General features: G+C 44.2%; 1 protein-coding gene across 2 annotated transcripts in view; it reads right to left on the bottom strand.

The window, feature by feature from the left end:
• The window catches only part of DMRT1 (doublesex and mab-3 related transcription factor 1), a 92128-nt gene extending 78629 nt beyond the window's left edge, over positions 1 to 13499 (bottom strand). Inside the window, exons 1-2 of one of the 2 annotated variants that reach the window (XM_069579383.1) lie at positions 13152 to 13499; positions 9640 to 9831 (exon numbers count right to left, since the gene is read on the bottom strand). In XM_069579383.1, coding sequence (XP_069435484.1) covers positions 9640 to 9831; positions 13152 to 13499 — 540 coding nt within the window. The remainder of the gene's footprint in view (positions 1 to 9639; positions 9832 to 13151) is intronic. The other variant, XM_069579384.1, reaches the window with a different exon arrangement.
• Positions 13500 to 20682: the final 7183 nt, after the last annotated feature.

The following is a 20682-nucleotide window of genomic DNA, read 5'->3' as shown; positions in this document are numbered from 1 at the left end:
ACCACTGCCGACGGAATCATGACTAGTCAAGAACCAGTGAGACAGCAGCCAGAGCCCCCAGGGGCCCACGGGCTTCACAGCACTTCACAGAGCATTTCCAGATCGCCTGGCAGAGGTACAGAATTCACAGTATCACGCATCAGGCCTTACCCTGGGTCCCCTTCTCTACTGGCCTCAGCCCTCTGAGAAACTCTACTCGAGTTTGAAGTCCTCATCACCCCAGAGGCACAGATTAGACTGGTGTACAGGCTTTCCTGGTGGCTCAGCTGGTCAAGAATCCACCTGCAACACTGGAGACCCCAGTTCGATTCCTGGGTTGGGAAGATCCCTTGGAGGGGGGCATGGCAACACACTACAGTATTCTTGCCTGGAAAATCCCCATGTACAGAGGAGCCTGGCAGGCTACAACCCATGGGATTGCAAAGAGTCGGACACAACTGAGCAACTAAGCACAGCATACGAACAAGGACAGAAGTCAGCAATAAAGCAAAAATTTCAGACCTGGGAGAAGGACGAAAGGAAAAGAACAGATGTTGGCAAGATGAAAGCAATCATCTCGTGTGAGTCTACAGGTGCTTCCAAAGGCCAAGAAAGCCAAGCTAACAAAAGAGGCTGTGTTCAGCAAAAAGGTCACAAGAGGGAGAGAACGCGGAGCTCTCACTCTGTAGATTTAGACTTTCAGTTTGGGAAGATAAATCCTAGCGAAGGATGGTGAGGATGGTTGCACAACAATGTGGATACACTTAATGCCACTGAACTGTACACTTAGGAACAGTTCAAATGGTCGATTTTATGTTATGTATATTTTGCCACAATAAAATATTTCAAAAATAAATTAGCTAGTAAAACAACTGATGAGACAGAAAAGCATTCATAAGATCCAGCGTGTGGCTGAGGGGGTAGTCAATGGACAGGACCCCTGAACCAGCAGATAACCAGGAACCCAAGGGTCAAGGACTCGGGGGGACACTGTGGAGGAGACAGGAGAAACAGCTAACACAGACGAGCTTTCTGACAGCAAATGCAAGGCTGCACAGCACTACAACAATTCCTTACGTCACCACCTATAAAAGTTTCCCAGTGCTATCAACAGCTATGACAACCTAGGGACTGCTCTCTTCTCACTGGTGACGTGGAGAATAGCTGTCCGTTCTCCCCAGCTCTCAGGATTCTCTTCTGCTTTCCGCAGGAGTGAGGCCCAAAGACAAAAATTATTCTTGCTACGTTTCTAGGGCAGTAGAATTCCCTCTCCCTTGTTCTGGGGAAACGCTTGTCATCCAAGGTCTAGAAAGTTGCTTAAGCCCTTCAGAAACAAACCAGTGTTTCTATCAGCCAATAATACAACAAAGAAAACCTGTCACCAGGTTCTTCTGTGGTTTAATTCCTCAAACACTATTCCTTTCACTATAAAACATATGCAGTAAGGAGGGAAAAGAGGAAATTTTTAAAAGGCAGTATTAGCATATTAAAATTTCAAGTGATAAGAAGATGCAATCCCAGAGAATCCTCCGTGATCTAAACTTCTGGTGACCAAAGACCCATTGACTGGGTTTTGTATCTTTATAGTTTCTGCCAGGATGAAGGCATGCTACCTTTTCATTTTAAAAAACTTGAGCATGAATTTTCTGAAGCTCTCACACACTGCTGGTGGGAATGTAGTAAAATAGTGCTGCCTCTTTGGAAAACACCGACAGTTCCTCAAAAGGTTAAACATAGTGTTACCGTGTGTGCGTGTGCTAAGTCGCTTCAGTTGTGTCTGACTCTTTGTGACCTATGGACTGCAGCCTGACAGGCTCCTCTGCCCATGGGATTCTCCAGGCAAGAATACTGGAGTGGGTTGCCATTTCCTCCTCCAACGGCTCTTCCCGACCCAGGGATAGAACCCACTTCTCTTATGTATCCTGCATTGGCAGGCAGATTTTTTACCACTAGCACCACTTGGGAAGTGTTACCATATGCCTCAGAAATTATGCTCTTTTGAATATACTCAAGAGAATGAAACATATATTAATACAAAACCGACACCAAAATGTTACGGAAGCATTGCTCTTAATAGCCCCAAAGTGTAACCCAAAAGTCTATCACCTGATGAATTAAAAACTCACCATATCCATACAGTGGAGTAGTACTGAGTTTTTAAAAAGGAATAATAAATATTAATACAGGCTACAATAGGGGTAAATCTTGCAAACATAAGGCTAAGAGAAAAAACTCAGCTATGACCCCAGTGTAGGAGCAGATGGAGATAACTACTAAAGGGAAGAGTTTCTTTTAGGAGATGAAAACGCTCCACAGTTAGATTACAGGGATGGCTGCACGGCTCTGCGAATTTACTTTAAAAAAAAAAAAGCACTTAATTGTACACTTTAAACAGACAAAGTATACAGAATATGAATTATACCTTAGGCTGTTAAACTAATTTGAATTTTTAGGCATTTTAAAAATCAGGAAACACTTAAAAATATCACCAAAATTGCAGATTGATCAGTGATTTTACTCCGTATCTGTAGGTGAGTTCATGATCACTAACAGTGTTTTAAAACATTTCAAATTTAACCGTCGTTAACTTATTCAGCGAAAGTTTACTGACCATGCACTGCAAAGCCAGGTACTGTACTATGCACATAAGCTACATGATGAATAAACTGCAACCCCTGCCCTTAAGATTGCATTTTCACAATGGAGACAGAAGTGCAAATCGGTCACAAGCTTCTTTTGACTTTTACATATGCTGTTATAAAACTAATTTGTCATTGTATAGCACAAGAAAATATAGTCATTATTGTGTAGTAACTTTAAATGGAGTATGATCTATTAAAATATTGAATCACCATGTTGTACACCTGAAACTAGTAATACTGTTAAGTGAACTATGCTGCTGCTACTGCTGCTAAGTCGCTTCAGTCGTGTCCAACTCTGTGCGACCCCACAGACGGCAGCCCACCAGGCTCCCCCGTCCCTGGGATTCTCCAGGCAAGAACACTGGAGTGGGTTGCCATTTCCTTCTCCAATGCATGACAGTGAAAAGTGAAAGGGAAGTCACTCAGTCATATCCGACCCTTAGCGACCCCGTGGACTGCAGCCTACTGGCTCCTCCATCCGTGGGATTTTCCAGGCAAGAGTACTGGAGTGGGGTGCCACTGCCTTCTCCGTAAGTAAACTATACTTCAATTAAAACTAATTTATAACTTTAAACACTGTATTTACCTTTTTCGATGGCTCCAAATTTTCATTCTAGCCAAGGTAGACCAGTAGGCTACTTCCTATATATTTTGTTGTCAACTTGTTTACAAAAACACTGTCTATGGAGAATTTCTATCAGGTCAATTAACTGCTGTATTTGACATGTAAATAGAGACTGCCCTTAGAATTAATAAAATTGATTCAGATGCTATTTAAAACACTAGGCTATCAAAATGATCAGTACAATTCATCTTAAGGGTTTTCTTTCATTCAAGCCTCCTATTCTTACTTCAGTTTAAGGAGATTTCATTTCATTAAACATCCTAGAAATTTCTTTGACTCTGAAAATAAAATTGGGGAATACTTTTATCTGAAGGCCTTTTTTAAACCCAATTTCCACATCTTCCATCGACTTAAAATTGAGCTGTCTAAAATCAAACGGAGCTCATCTCGTGTAAGTGGCCAGAATCCTAGAAATATCGGCTCTCAAGCTAATTTGGGTAAAATGTTTAGGTTTTTCATTTGAAATGCTTCTTTCTGTGCAACATGGAAAAGTGCGAAGATAAAAACAAATACTCCACAGAAGATTTTCAGAGCAGCAAAACTACTTGGTATGATACTATAATAATGGATACACACCATCATTTATTCACAGAATGTACAACACCAAGAGTTAACCCTACTGTACACTCTGGACTCTCGGTGATGGAGGCATGTCTGTGTCGCTCATCAGTCATAACAAATGTACTTTTGCAGGGGGATGCTGATAATGGGGGCACTGTCTACGTGTGGGTGCAGGGAATGTATGGGCAATCTATACCTTCCTCTAAATTTTGCTGTAAATCTGTAACTTCTCTAATGAATAAAATTTATTTTTAAAGAAACTTAAATAACTCAACATCTTCAACTGTTAGTTTATCAGTCATTTCTCACTGGCAAAAAAATGCATGGAGACATTATTCCATTTTAAAACTACCACATTGCATGTTTGTACAGCATCTGAACCCTTGGAAAGCACACAAGCAGGAAGGCATGTGCTGCCTACTGAATGAGTTCTTTCTCTGTGCTGAAGTGGAATTACTGCTAAGGAAGAGAAGTGAAGGAGGGTGTCCTGTCATTATCAGACACAGACCTGGCTGACCTAACAGGGGAAAGGTGAGTGAAAACAGGTCACAGGTCACAGGCGCTGGGCAGTGGGGGGAAGGCCTGAGACGGCAGGAGGTGGCTCACTATGGGGGAGTGTGAATGTGAGTGTGTGTGGAAGCCCAGGGTGCTCCAGAAGGGAGGGCCCCAGGAGATAACATTCAGGTTCTCACTTACAAAGGACACACATGCCAAACCAAATTCTCTACAATGCAGCCCTTCATCTGACAGCTCTGCACGGAAGAGCCGAGAAGTACGCAGACTTTAGCATAAGCTCTACGTAAAATGGCCTTCTACTTGCTGCATAGGCAGCTAAGGAAAAGCAAAATACAGTATCAAATAAAACAGGAAGGAGCCCACATGTCAAAGAGGAGGAATGCTTGTGAGATTTTTTTTCAAGTCGGCTGATAACTTTCAAAATATATATATTAATATATTACGCTCATGAGATTTTTTCAAGTCAGTTGATAACTATATATACGTGTGTGTGTGTGTGTGTGTGTGTGTATAGCTTAAATTTAAAAAGTAAAACCACAGAAATAATGCTGAAGTTATTAACTCATTGTCATTTATAACTAAAATTGCTCACCTTTCTCTCTGGATGCCTGCCTCCAAACTGGCTGAGAAGAAATCATTTGTTAATTGATAGTACACCTGTTAGCACATCTGATCCTGTTAATATAAAAGATAGCAAGGAACAGTGCATTTCTTCAAAACATTGTTCCTTCACAGTGTTACCCACAATCATAGAATCTTTTATACCCATTGTTGGTGGAATCGTCCAGCAGTGTTTTGATCGAGCTTGGCCAATCTTCAGCTAAGGATCGCAGAGACTGTGGTAAGTTAACTTACTCAGAGGGATCAGCTCTCCAATAGATGAAACGACAATTCAGCAAATTCAGTTTCCTTCACAGTGGCCTCAGGATTCAGCCAATAATCTTGGCAATAATTCTTGGGCACTTTCAGGAGCCAAAAGCAGATAACTAAGAAGCCTCAAGGACATAAACATCTACTGGATTTCACTAAGCCACTGCCCTTGCAGACACTCAACATCATGTATTAGAAAGAAAAAGTGAGCAACTTGCCTCTCGTGGGAGCCAGTTGGTGGGCTGCACTGTTCCATGACAACTACAACTTTCACCTTTCACAAAATAACTGCAAATCCTAGCCTTCCACATTGATATAACAGAATACCAGGCCATTAAAAAATGCCATGGTTTAAAAAAATAAAAAAAAACCACACAAGTGGGAGCAATATACTCCTGCCATGTTAAATATATACATTATATATATACATATACACACAAAAACAATAAACAGACAGGTAAAGCTTCCACCTGTAATCCTGGGGTAACAGACAGAAGACCCACAAGCTGGGGATGGCAAAGGAGTCGTTGAGTATGTTTCTGTACTCTATAAATGTTTACCAATCCCTGCAGAAAGGTGAAGGTTATTTTAAAGAAATTCTTCTCCCTAGAGATACAACCGCAGTTACATGCTTGTCAGTAGCACACTGTGTAGGGCAGCAAGTGGGACACCCCATGTACTACATAAAATGTAAGGAACATCCTTCAATCTGTCTTGTCTGCTTCACTCTCTCCCTCTCTTCCCCCTTCCCTCCCTCCCTTCACTGCCTTGTCCATCTCTCTCTATATATTTATATAGTTTAATTCTACTGGCATTTCTGTTTTTCTCTTGCTCATGTCTCAGTTCAGAAGTTCATGATCCCAACTCAAGGGCTTTGGTGGACGTTCTGTGAGTGATGATGATGGACGAGGCTCCTGCCCTGCTGAGATGAGCTAGGTTGGTTCGGAAGGGCCCATGTTCCCAGAGCAGGCAAAGCCTCCTGCCCTCAGCTGAGCCCAGGGCACCACACACCACTGGCTTCCACACTCTCTCCCTTGGAGCGCTGGTTCAAGACTCTGAACTGACTCCAAGGTCCATCAGCTCCAGGAGCAAAGAGGGGAATCTGGTCACATTCTCCTTGACCCTGAACTGCTGCTTCTATTTGTAACTTTCCGTATCACCACTCTGAAATGCCCTGCAAGAACTTCTTGGTCATTGTGAACTCCATCTAGCCTGAAATCCTTCAAGGCTTCACCATGTTGGGGTGCAAAATGAAACTCTGACACCCCTTTCCATGAAGTTCAATGTGGGATACAGGAGGGTTAAGCCAAGTTCACCCATGGTTCCCAACAAAATGCCCAGGACTAATACTGATCCATCACAGCCCTGTCCCTGTATTTCTCCCTGCAACACCAATGGCTGCAGCTTTCTGTGCCAGCCGAGAATGGTGCTGCCCCTGATATGTTTCCATTTGCCCATAAGCCCTAAACCCCGTCTGAGGATTAAACCATAAACTCTAATCATAACTGTCTGTTTTCCAAGAAAACACAGCAACTATTCCCACAGCCTCCCTTCACAGGCAGGTGGCAAATCCGTGGGCTCTGGGATGGGACAGACCTGGACTGAATCCCAGCTCAACTCAGCTTTATTCTGGGTCAGCTTCCTTACCACCAGTGTCCTTGTCTGTAAATAGGAATAATAATTCCTACTTCCTAAGATGTTTGTGAACATCAAATGAGCTACTCCCCTGTCTACTCCTCTGGCACCCCCCATCCCCATATCAGACCTCCAGCTGAATCCACCAGGTCTGCCCTGACCCGATACTATCTTCTGGTAATTAGATACAGCTTAAAATCCCAAAGTGTGAGAGTCATATTTCTGATAGATATACTCCTTCCTTCTTATGAAAAGGAAAGTTCTGAAACTGCTATAAATATGTTTTATCCACAACAAAGCTAAAACAAGAAAATAATACCATTCCCTTTGTGAGCTAGAGATTCTGGAGCCCCAGGAACATACCCAGGGACAGGCGCGCAGACACACTTGCCTGTAGCGGGTACTGTAACTTTGTCACTCACCTGGCTTCTCTGGGGCCTTCTAATCTTCTTTATAATAGTCAAGACTCTGAGGATCTTAAAAAGCCTCAAAGAGCTCATCCCTCATTTTTGAGAAGAGGAAACAAGACCACCAGAGAGCTTACGTGACTCGTCTAAAGTTGCACAGCTATTTAATGACAACTAGGCAGCTGACAACTTTAGCCCAGTGATTAAGCACAGCAAACTAACTTATGAAAAGTTTGCTTAAAGCTTACTCCAAGGTTACATTTCATGGAGCCTTAGAAGGTTCAAGACTGTGAATCTCAGCCGGTATGTTTAATATGAAATATATGTCTTTATAGTTGCCAATGGGATGTCACAGATCCTAGTTTGGTGAGTTTCTTAAAGCCCCTGTATTCTAGACCAGTGCCATTAAATGGAACTTTGTGAGAAATGGAAGCACACACTATCCAATATGGCTGGCTTTAGCCACATATGCGCCTGTCAAACATCTGAAATATGACTAGCACAACTGAGAAACTAAATGTTTAAAATTTTTAAATTTTATTTTTACTATTGCAAAATACATCATAAAAACAAACATCTCAACCATCTTTAAGTGCACAGTTCAGTGATACTAACTACATTCATGATGTACTGCAACCATCACCATCATCCATCTCCATAGCTCTCCATCTCGTAAAACTGAAACTCTATACTCATTAAACAATGACCCTCTATTCCCCTCTCCCCCCAGCCTGTGACAACCACCTTCTGTCTCTATGACTTTGACTACTTCAAGTATATAAGTGGAATCATACAGTATTTGTCTTTTTGTGGCTGGTTTTTTTCACTTAGCATAAAGTCCTCAAGGTTCATTCGTGCTGCAGCATGGGTCAAAATTTCCTTCTCTTTCAGGCTAAACAGTTTTCTTTTTACCACATTTTGCTCTTCCACTCACCTGTCAGTGGACACCTGAGGTGCTTCCACGTTTTAGCTATTAAGCATAATGCTGCTATGAACACGGATGTAGAAATACCTCTTTAAAATGCTGTTTTCAATTCTTTTCAGTACGCACTCAGAAGCGGAATTGCTGGATCATGTTATAATTCTATTTTTAACTCCTGAGAAACCACCATACTGTTTTCCATAGCAGCTGTACCATTTTACATTCCTACTAACTGTGCACAGAAGTTCCAATTTTTCCACATCTTCACCAATATTATTATTTTCTGGTTTTTTGATGGTAAGCATCCTAACTGGTATGAGATGGTATCTCACTATCGCTTCGATCTGCATTTCCCTAATGACTAATGATATCAAGCATCTTTCCTTGAGCTGCTGCTGCTGCTGCTGCTGCTGCTGCTGCTGCTAAGTCGCTTCAGTTGTGTCCAACTCTGTGCGACCCCACAGTCGGCAGCCCATCAGGCTCCACCGTCCCTGGGATTCTCCAGGCAAGAACACTGGAGTGGGTTGCCATTTCCTTCTTCAATGCATGAAAGGGAAAAGTGAAAGTGAAGTTGCTCAGTCGTGTCCGACTCTTAGCGACCCCATGGACTGCAGCCTACCAAGCTCCTCCGTCCATGGGATTTTCCAAGCAAGAGTACTGGAGTGGGGTGCCATTGCCTTCTACCACTTGTATATCTTTTCTGGATAAAAGTTTTAATTTTACTCCATTGTAATTAGATTCAAGCAGCCCAAGGAGGCTAGAGGCCTCCATGTTGGACAGTGCAGCTCTAGAGCATCATGATTCTCAAGGTAATTTACAGATCCAGTGCAGTAAGCACTGTGAGACTTGCAGGCAGATGGATCTATTCAGATACTTTCTAGTCTGCCAGATGTGGCCAATCACTGAAACTTTTTATACCTCAATTTTCACATAGTATAAAATAAAATTAACACCTCCTTCTTCTGAGAATGAAATGAATCAATACACATCTATAACCCCTGATATAATCTTAGTGCATGAGAGAGAATTTATGCCAATGAGACATGCCTTGCCTCAATTCCAGTGTCCACTGAAACTCAGAACCCAGAATCTGGTGTTTTTTAGATATGTTCCCCAAGTGGAATTGCAGTCCTTCCCAGAGAAAGGACTTTCAGCTTTAGGAAACAAGGATTTTTGGCTCCCACCAGGAGGATCCCGTGAATGGAAGGGGCTGACTGCAATGAATTCTGGACTAACTTCTCTGGTATTCTGTGATTTTGACTCTGTCCAGATTCAGCCTTGGCAAAAAACAACAGGAAAGTGAAGCTGTCGAACTTCTGGTTCTAGAATTCAGGCCCACCTCCTTTGTGAGGCAGCCGAAACAGACCTTCAGAGGGAGGATCTTTCAAGAAACGCTCTAAGCTCTCCATGTGCCTTGGGACTCAGGACCATCCTGAGGCTCTGACTTTGTGGCCACACCCTTCTTCCCTCCAGCTGGCCCACAGGCTTACCTGAAGCTGCCGTGGAGGGGGTGCTGGCCGGGGGCGGCTGAGAGGAGCTGCCGCTCTCAATCATCAGGCACGGGTTGCTGCCGCTGTTCTCTCTCTTGACCATCAGCTCAGCCGTGCTGGGCAGCGGGATGGGGTGACTGATCCCCAGTTCCTCTTCCTGGGCCTGCTGCCGTCTCAGAGCCACCTGGAAGCACAGGGCAGTGGGTCACCCTCCAGCACCCCAGAATCACTCCTACAGCTTTGCCAAAACCACTGAAGCCCTGCCCATCCCAGACATCTCCATCCATTACCTCCAGGGATGAGGTCTAAGAATCCCTCATTTCTTCTCCCCCTCCCCCTCATTTCTTTTTATAGCCACCCAGGTAACTCTGATGTGCAGCCAAAGCTGAAAAACGGTTGAGAGTCAGAGGTCCTTTAGAGCTTTGAGTGAGCGCTCAAAAACTTTTCAATAAACAAATATGTGTGTAGACTAGGAGAAAAGATTGGTTGAGAAAAAGCTGCAGAGTCAGCAGAGGAATTCAACATGAAGAGCAGAAGTCAGCACCGACAGATTAGGAAGGAAGGAAAGTGGGATCACTCACTGCCTCCTTCCACAAATATGGAAAAGGCCACTCTATCAGGAACCTCGACCAGCAAGATATAGTAAGGTTAGATTAGATCCGAAAGTACTCACTGTTTAAAAGGAGAGACAGGAAGCAAACATGCAACTGCAACTCAAGACAACACGTGAACCCCCACAAGACAGGCACAAAAAGGGCTCTAAGTGCAAGGATGAGCGGAGGTGGTGCTGCACCAGGGCCGTGAAGAGCCGCCTGAGTGAAGCCTGACAGGCAAGGATGAAGGGGCAGAACTACCCTCAACAAGGGACCAGGGTAGACAATGAAGGCAGGGGCTGCTCGGGAAACCCACAGAGCCCTATTCTGTGGGGTGGAGGGATTGTGGAGGGAAGTAATGGGGAGAGGGGGGCTGAAATATGGTGTTGGAAGTCCCTGGAGAAACAGGTAGAGGTGGAGATGAAGAGAAAAGGAGAAAGCAAGTGGGATATCCCCCAGTGGGGACTGGAAAGGACCCAGCATACCGAAGACACTCCTCATGGTCCCTCTTCTTTTAAATAACAGTGAGAGGTTGAAAAGTTGTGTCCCCCCCAAAAAATTGTATTTTTGTTTACAAGTAACAAAAAAGGGCAGACTTTCTGTTCAAACTGACCACTGGTGATAATGGAACAAGAAAGGGAAGCACCTGTACCTCAGAGGCTGAAATACAAGCCAAAAAGTTGACGTCAAAATGGTGACCCAGAAGCATAACTACAATTTACAGACTGTTTTAGGAAAACTGTAGTCTCTAAATTTAGAAAGATGATTAACTTGGAAGTAATTTTACTCCTAACAAGAGGAGTCTTCAACTTAAAAAAAAATCTTTGAATAATCAATTAAGATTAAATAAGTTTAATTATTGAATTTTCTATTATTAACCAAGTTTAGAAACAGAATATTAAGGATTTGACTACAAATGTTTAAAATACCCATGAACTTGTGAAGTATGTCAATGCAACAAAAAAGTGCACTTTAAGCCCTGGTTTACACAAATCTCACACATGCACCCAACATACAGAGTATTACATAGTCCATAAACTAAAAACACTTTTACAAAGACCTCTCAAGGGCTCTTAGGAAATGCTATTTAAATAGGGAAGGTGAGGCAATTGATTTAAAAATGCAAGTATTTTGGGGTCTTAAGATCAATTTCAAGCTATTTTAGAATGACTGTTACATGGTTGTTTAAAGGATTTCACTCAGCACAGCACAAGCCTTCTGGTGTGGAAAATACTGAAGTTTTATACTATTAAAATAATTTTGAGTTCCTTTTGTTTTTAACATAGCGAACAGCCTCCTTACAAATTAGTACTCCTACTAATACAGTTTATCCAAACTTAATGGCCCTACTTGGATGCATATTTTTCTTACATTTTGAGAAAAATCCCCCTCCCAAGCATACTCTCCACACTAAATATTAAAGCCAGCAGCTAAATATTCAAAAAAAAATTTTCTACCTACAAAAACAACTAAATGTCATAAATTTTTTTTCCAGTAAGTTCACTGTGATGCATTTAAATGCCATATTCAGTGTATTCTTTTCCACTATAGATTAAGCTAAAAACCAATAAAGAAACCAAGTAAAACAACCTGTATTTCCATAACTACCCTCACAGTCAGTGAAGACCGAATCTAACTATTTTAAAACATTTTTTAATGGGTGTATATAAAAAGTGTAATCTCTAAGAATGTTAAGTCCTGTTAAAGGCTCTTACGGATATCATTTTCAGTGGAGGATATTTACCCGTTCCTAACCAAAAGTAGCACATCGTTAGTAAACGTTTCTTTGTAATATTTCATTGTAAATAACCTGTTTTAAAAGGATGGAACAACTTTTAGCTGGAAAGAATGTGTATTATTCTCTTCTAAAAATTCTTTTAGGATACCAACGACTTTATTTCTGTTAAGGTACAAAAGTACTGCCCTGCTTAAGACGGTTAAAAAACACACACACACCAGGAACAGCAGACAAAACCTCAAACGCTTGCATTTTCTCCTCTGCGTGGACGTTTAAAATTCTTAAGTGTGTTTTAAAACACACTCAAAGTAACCTGTACTTGAGTATCTTCGGTCTAGACAGCAAACTTTAAAGCGCAAATGAAATTTTCCCAGTGCTCAAAATGGCTGAGCCAGGATCCGCCGCGGCGAATACGAAAAAGAGCGCCAAAGCACAGCGAGAACCACGCCGCGCCGGCGTCCGTTACGGCGACTTTTCCAGAAAAGCAAAGACTCCCGCCGCGCCGCGTTATCCGCAGAAGCTGCGGCCGGCCGGGCCTCTGCTTCCCGCCTAACCAGTACCCTGAGAAGGCACCGTCCAACAAACACCCCCTCCCCCAGTTATAAGCGCACCTCCCTGCTCCGGGCGGAGTCACGGATCCGAGGGGGAAAGCCCCCCAACTCTGCTCAGAGTGAGGTCGGATGCCTAGGGCTCCCCGAAGGGGCGAACACCACAACTCGCTGCTGGAGGCGGGGTCAGAGATCCCGGGGACCCCTTCCCTAGCAGCGCGAACCCCGCAACTCTGTGCTGGAGGATGAGTTTAGGGATCTCGGGGACTCCCAGGCAGAGCGAACCCTGCAACTCTCAGCTAGTTCTAAAAGAGGAAGTCAGACAGCCAGAGGATCCCCGAAGGGGCGAACCCCACAATTCCCGCTGGGTCAAGGATCCGGAGCTTCGGGAGCCGAGTGAACCTCGCACCTCCCAGGCTCCGCCTGCGGCATCGGAGACAAGTCCAGGCCCTCGGAGCGCGGCATCGGAGCGTGGCTAGGAACCCCGGCCCCGAGCGCGCAGTGGCTGTCGGCAAGCACCGCCACTTTCCTTCCGAACCCGCGCCCCACGTGGCGCCCCAGGGACCCGAGGGGCTTCACTCGAAAAATTCGGGGCTGAAGCCCGGTTCCGGACCCCCGCACTCACCTGCGCGGCCATCACGCGTTGTCTCTCTGCTATCAGGTTGCATTTCTTGCACTGGCAGTCCCGCCACATGCAGAAACGCTTGTGGCCCTTGAGCGGCGACGCGTAGCCGTGGTTGCGGCACCGCGCGCACTTGGGCAGCCGCGGAGACTTCTTGCTCGAGACGGCGCCCATGCCAGACGCTCCCGAGCCGGAGCCGCCGCCGCCGCCGCCGCCGCCGCCGCCAGTGGTCCCGAGCGGCGCCCCGGCCGCTTTGCCGAAGCCCCCGGCCGTGCCCTGCGGTGGTGCCCCCGGGGTCTGCGGGGCCTCCGACGGTGCGGAGGACTTGCTATACGCATCGTCGTTGGGCATGGTGCCCCAAGGAGAAGCGCAGACTCTCCGGTGGCTGCAAGGGGGTCACCCGGCCGACGGCGAGGCGGGCGAGGAGGAGGCGCAGGACGCGTACGTTCTGCAGCCGGAGGTGCAGCCGGACTGGCGAGGTCGGGACTCGCAACGCCCAGAGAGGTGGGGGGTTGTGCCCTTTTTTTGCGCGCGCGCGCGCGCGCGGCACAGAACTTTTGGATACTTTTTAGAACGTTCCCGGGACTGCCTGGGCGGGAGAGAGCTCTAAGGAGCGCCGTCACGCCCACCGCCCCCCAATTCTAGCCACTGGACTCCCGCTGCGTGCAAGCTTGCAGGGTCTGCAAACACCGAGGGCGCTGCTGGAGGGCTGCTGCGAGCGCACACCTGGAGCAGAGGTGCTCCCCGGGGTGCCCAGGCCGGCTGCCAGAACACGCTGCACCGAGGAAGCTGGGCTCCAGCTCAGCAAGGTAGTTGTGCAGGCTGCTGGGGGGAGGTGCAGACCCCCCTCTGGAATCCTCCCGCTCCCTTCCCCCCAGTGACTCCCTTCTGCAAGTTCCATAGGACAGACTTTGGCAGAGGCCAACTCAAATAGCAGTTTCTTCCTCATTTAAGATAAGTCTGAGGCTGAAGGCCTGAACAAAGAGAAGCCTCTACACTTATATCAGCAAATAAGACCCACAGTGGGAGAGTGGGTCCATGCGCACCCCGAATTTGGCCTGTTCTCCAGTTGCCTCTTCTTGCGCCTGTGTTCACTTGCTCAAGAGATTTCCACCTGCTGGTTCCATATAGCTTTCAAATCTAGAGTTCTAGTCCTTACTTCTCTCTTCAGTGGCTTACAGTTTCTTCCCTTTGAAGCAGCCTCACTTAGGATCTGCAGGCAGTGGAAATCCGGTCTTTTAAAAACCTCTGTTGGGGTTGCGGGGGACAGAGATGAGCACACTTATCAAAATTCATTCCACACTTAAGATCTGTGCATTTTAATTATACCTCCCCAAACCCCAAATCCTCTTACAGCCTTCTCCTCACTGCCCCTCCCCACCATTCTTGTTTTCTCTCTGCGCTTCCACAGCAAATCCAACCCATTCTTCCTGCACACCCAAGTGTCCCTCTAAAGCCAGCCCTTCTCATGTCTGAATCTCTGCGGTAGCGTCCAGCTGGTCTCACTGTTTCTTAGTCTTCCAGTATAATTCCATATTCCATACACACAGCAGTTGGCTCCTGAAGTGGCTTTGTATTGCTTTCCACATGAAACACAGAAGTTAAGGACCTGAGGCTGCATCTTAAAGGACTTTGAAAGATCTCCCTCTGCATTTTTCAGCCTCATATATTGAGTAGTTTACCTATCAGCTTGAGCTTTTTGTTGATTTTTACACACACACATTTTACAAAAATTTTTACATTTTTCAATGCTATGTCTCTAACCTTGGGATGGCCATTGTCCAGCCAGGGGTTGGGGTGGGGGTTGGGGGCTGCCCTTATATCTCTCCCCTGCTTGCCTTGCTTTTCCCCAGTGTTAGTACTCTAGTTTCAAATTCTTGGCCCTAAAGTAGGAGTTAGGTCCCCAAAGGATCCTGCCATCCCACTTGACTTCTCATCAAAATGTTTGTCTGTTGACCCTCTGGTTTAGCAGATTAGGCTTCCCTTATAGCTTAGTTGGTGAAGAATCTGCCTGTAATGCAGGAGACCTCCGTTAGATTCCTGGGTAGGGAAGATCCCCTGGAGAAAGGATAGGTTACCCACTCCAGTATTCTTGGGCTTCCCTTGTGGCTCAGCTGCAAGAATCTGCCTGCAATGTGGGAGACCTGGGTTTGATCCCTGGGTTGGGAAGATCCTCTGGAGAAGGGAAAGGCTACCCACTCCAGTATTCTGCCCTGGAGAATTCCATGGACTACATAGTCCATGGGGTCGCAAAGAGTTGGACTCGACTAAGCAACTTTCACTTTTTAGCAGATTAGCATTTTCAGCCCTGAGCTCTGAAATCTAGCCTGCCTTTCGCATTCTTATTCTGAGGCCCCTCTCACAGGCTCTTTCCCTCAGCCTGGATTTTCTCCATTAGTGTCCTCACTCTGAAAATTATTTCCTAAAGAAGCATCTAGCTTTACACGATACTTCATATCCTACCCATCAAGCCAGCAAAGCTTTACTTAGGACAGGGGCCAGAATGCAACCATCCGTCTCAATCTGGAGCTTGTTAAATGATAACCACTATTTGGTTCAGGAATATCCATCAGACTTTCATTAAAACACACATACCAATTTCTGTTATCTACTATTTACTTTTCTTTTTCCATATTTCCATTTTAATACATTACCCAAAGCTGCATCACTCTCAAGGCCAAGTCCAGTTCCAGAGAATGAAGTCAATGCCAGAAGCAGCAGCTGTCAAATCCCAAATTACAAGGGAACACATGTTTCTTACGAGCATCCCCTCACTAGAGTCTGTGATGGAGGGACTTAAGCTTCCTACAGGAAATTTGGGGCTAGGAAACTGTGTGACCAAGGTATTAAACCTAAATGTTGTGATGAAATTAATAACCTAATAAAGTTTCTATTCACAAACCACAGAAAAGGTACCAGACACAAGACGATACAAAAGGAAAGTGGGAAGACCTCAAGGATGAACAGAGTTGTCCTGGATATTTTGAATAGTTTGGCCCTGTTGTCTCCTTTCTTCCCTTCCTTCTTTGCAAAACAAAACTGTGAAGTCTAATGGTGCAGATCTGTATTTACTGAGGTAGAAAGATGTCCAGGGCATACTGGTAAGTGGGAGGAAAAAGGGAGTTCAATCCTAAAACATGGCAGGGTTAAGCAAAGACTTCTTAGATATGATGCCAAAAGCACAAGCAATGAAAGAAAAAATTGATAAATTGACTTCATCAAAATTCAAAACCTTTGTGCTTCTAAAGATATCATTAAGAAAGTGAAAATACAGGACATATCTGATGAATGACTTGTATCTAGAATACATAAAGAACTTTTGTGATACAATAATAAAAAGATAAACCAACTGAAGAATGGGCACATTTTTGGATGGATATTTCACCAAAGAAAATATTTGAATGACCAATAAGCACATGGAAAGATGTTTGATATCATTAGTCATTAGGAAAATGCAAATCAAGACTGCGATATCATGTCACACCCACAAGGATGGCTATACTCAAAAACATGGACAGTAGCAAATATTGGCTAGGATGTGGAGAAACTAGAATTCTCATGTATTGCTAGTAAGAATGCAAAATGGCACAACAATTTTGGAAACTTTTACCTTAAGACCCAACAGTTTCATTCCTAAATATCTTACCACAGAGAAATGAAAACAGGTCCATACAAAGACTTGTATGTGAATATCATAGCAGCATTATTCATTTGAAACAATCCAAATGCCCACTAACAGGCGACTGAATAAACAACAGTGGTATAGTCACACAATGGAATATCATTCGGTCATCAAAAAGGATGGTGTGTGCTGACACATGCTATAGTAGGGTGAACCTTGAGAACATTATGATGAATAAAAGAACCCAAATTCTTTTGTATGTTCCCAATTATACAAACTGTCCAGAATAGGCAATCAGAATCAATACAGAAAGAGCAGCAGCTCCAAAGCCGGAGCGGGAATGAAGAGAAAGTACCAATGTGTATAAGGAATCTTTGGGGGGGTGATACAATGGTCTAAAATTGGATCATGACAATGGTTGCAAACCCCTGTAAATTTACTAAAATTAGTTGTATGGCTAAAACAAGAGAATTTTATGGTTTATATATTATACTTCAATGAAGCTATTTAAAATTTTAACTAAAAAGAAACTCAGGATGTACAATATGGTTCCACTTCTGAAATAGGACCCAATGCATATTAATATCTGCTTGAGTAGTTTATTTAATTCTCCATGAGTTATAGGATTATGAGTGATAGTCTCCTTATACTTTGTGTGTTTCTTTGGGAGCAGGCCCATGTTCTGGTGCCCTCCCTCCTGTCTCTTCCCTTGTAGCCAGGTGATAAGAAATGACATCTGAGCTTGGGCCTTGCAGACTCTTGTCAGCCCTGTGGTCAACGCCAGATCACCAGCATTCTTAGCATTAGAATTTGGAACCCAAGCTGGTCTCACAATGAATTATTATGTGTTTTGCTTTCCAGTTATCATAATTCTGTGATACATCTACTTTGTTTATTATCTGATTTTTTTAAAACAGGCATTACTGTCACCATCAGAAACAATACACTATTTTCTTGGTGAGGCAGTATAGCATCATATTAAAGTTTTGGCTTTGAATACCAACTATGTGATACTAGGCAAGTTTCTTAACTGCTCTATGACTCAGCCAGCTCATCTGTAAAAGGAGAGTAATAAGAATAACTACCTCAAAGGAGTTTTAGGATTAACTAAATTAGTTAATACTCACAATGTGCTTATAAAAGCATGTAGCACACAGTAATATGTATGCCATTACTACTATTATTCACATATTTGACATTTTAAAGAGTAGTGAAAAAGCAAATGGATATAACCTTCACTTGCTAGAATAACTTAGAAGGAGGGGAAGCTGTATTAGAAAACACCAATGATAAATTTCATCTAGTTTGCACTTTGCCCATGCAAAGGAGTTTTTGCCCCCAGTTCTTGGTACAACAGCTCACAGGGAAAATTCTCTGTGATGCTTCTAACTATATATACAAAGCAAGACACTAATGAGTCAAAGAATTCAGCTAAAGGGTCTGCCATGTGTGTAGCCTGGCCTCGTGAGTCAGCTGACCTGAACAAATGATCTGGTACCTGGGGCTGGTCTGAGCAAGAGGCATCAAGCGGGAAGTGAGATTCCTGGGGCTTGGGGCATTTCATGAAGGAGGACCCTGTGTGAGAGGGAAGACTGGACAGGACTTGAGTGGGCACAAAGGTTAAAAAAATAAAAAAGATATTCTAGGTCGTGGGAACCAGGGCTAGATGGCGGGGCTCTGGGAGTAAGTTGTGGGTTGGGGGAGAGGGCACAGACATGCCAGTCTGGAACAGAGGAGTCAAGCTAGAGCCCAGTGGGAGATAAGGCTGGAAAGATAATATGGCACCTTGCCTGCCAGGGAGGAATTTGGCTTCTATCCTATAGGCAAATGGAGAATGATGGAGGTTTTTGTCCTTGAGGTGTCTGAAGAATGAAAATGGTAGGTTTGCCAATCTCTGTGTGATTTGAACAAGCCACTTAAGGTCTCTGAGCCTTCCGTGTATAATTATGAGGAGACGACAGTTTCACAGGGATCCGAGCTATTTGCAAGATGCTTGGAATCGTGTCTGCCACACAGAAGATACTGGATCATTGCTCATAGCTGATTCTAACTGGATTGAAGGAGAGGAGAAATCTGAGAGCAGATAATACTGGCAGGGACCTAGTTTTTTCAGAAAGATGGCTGTGCCTGAGGCTACAGCAGTGAAACCTCATTCCCACTCAATCCTCCTCTATGCATCCAGTTCCCACCAACGTCAGCAGAGGTGGACGACAGCAGTCAGAATCCTAGACAGGGTGGTACAAACGAATGCAGGCCTTGCAGTCAGGCTGGGTAGAGCCCCAACTTTTCCACTTACCAGCTGTGTGCCTGTAGGCCAGTCACTTGCCATCTCTGTGCCTCCCTTTCTTCATCTGGAAATTGCAAATCAGCTGAGAAGTCTTGTAAAGCTGCAATGATTGATGTGTGTAAAGGGTTTCAGTGAGTGCCTGCAAGAGAATAAGCACCATCTAAGTGTGAACCATTGCTGATTTGGAATTCTGTGGGAGGAATTTTGAAGCACACACAGAAGATGAGGGGCACAAGGAGGCAGGTATTAGGATCTAGGCAGTTTGCTAGTTCCTCGCAAGAAAGTTGTTCCCAACAAGGTCAGGAATTAGGAGCTCAGCCCAGAACCTGGAAATAAGTGGCAGAGCCTCTGAACAGCAAATATCTGTCACAAAGCATACGATCCTCACATGATCAGAGGATCTGGAGCCAGTCTCAGGCTCTTAGGAAGACAATAAGGGAACACTTCAAAAGCAGCACATGGGCAGAACAGCAAGGGTTAGAGCTGAGGGGAGGGAGGAGACCACACAGCCATAGGCAGGGAAGGTTGGTCTGTGTTCCTCAGGATGGAGGTCTACAGCCTGACCCTGGGAACATTACTGTTTAATGACTATACAGTGATTGATTTTCACAAGTAATGTTCAGTGAGTTATCAATAAGGATTAAACCACATTCAATTCCTTACCCTCTGTTTAAGGAGAGTAAAAATACTCTAGTTTTCCCCAATAAAAATAGCTAAAATGTAAGTTTTTACATTTAAATAAGAAAGCTTAAGTTATTTAGAAAAGCACTGAACATGATACAAGTGAAATGAAGTGATCTAGAGAAATTGTGTTTCTAGAGAAAATGCACTCATCATCCAGAAAAATTAAAAAAAATATTTTGAAGATAACTGCAGATGACTTTTCAGTATTAGCTGCTGTTTTGAAATTATCAGCAGCAAACTTTTCTATTACCCAAAAGAAACAGAAGTGGCTTGCCATTATGAGTTTTTCCTGTAGGCCCAATCACTTAGAATTCCAAAAATTTGTTGTTCTGTCGCTCAGTCATGTCCAACTCTTTGTGACCCCATGAATTGCAGCACACCAGGCTTCTCTGTCCTTCACTATCTCCCAGAGTTTGCTCAAACTCATGTCCATTGAATCTATGATGCCATCCAATCACCTCATCCTCTGTCACCGCCTTCTCCTCCTGCCCTCAATCTTCCCAAGCATCACTCTTTTCCAGTGAGTCGGCCCTTCACATCAGGTGGCCAAAGTATTGGAGTTTCAGCTTCAGCCTCAGTCCTTCCAGTGAATATTCACGGTTGACTTCCTTTAGGATCTACCATTTTGATCTTCTTGCTGTCCAAGGGACTTTCAAGAATCTTCTCCAGCACCACAACTCAAAAGCATCAGTTGTTTGGTGCTCAGCCTTCTTCATGGTCCAAGTCTCACATCTGTACATGACAACTGGAAAAATCATAGCTTTGACTATATAGACAAAGCTTTCTCTGCAAAGTGATGTCTCTGCTTTTCAATATGCTATCTGAGTTTGTCATAGCTTTTCTTCCAAGGAGCAAGCCTCTATTAATTTCATGGCTGCAGTCACCATCACAATGATTTTGGAGCCTGAGAAAACAAAGTCTATCACTGTTTCTATGGCTTC

The sequence above is a fragment of the Ovis canadensis genome, chromosome 2 (assembly GCF_042477335.2).
Source record: "Ovis canadensis isolate MfBH-ARS-UI-01 breed Bighorn chromosome 2, ARS-UI_OviCan_v2, whole genome shotgun sequence".
In the NCBI taxonomy this organism is placed as follows: Eukaryota; Metazoa; Chordata; class Mammalia; order Artiodactyla; family Bovidae; genus Ovis; species Ovis canadensis.
The sequence above is the reverse complement of the archived record's forward strand: the minus strand, read 5'-3'. Positions and strand labels throughout refer to the sequence as shown.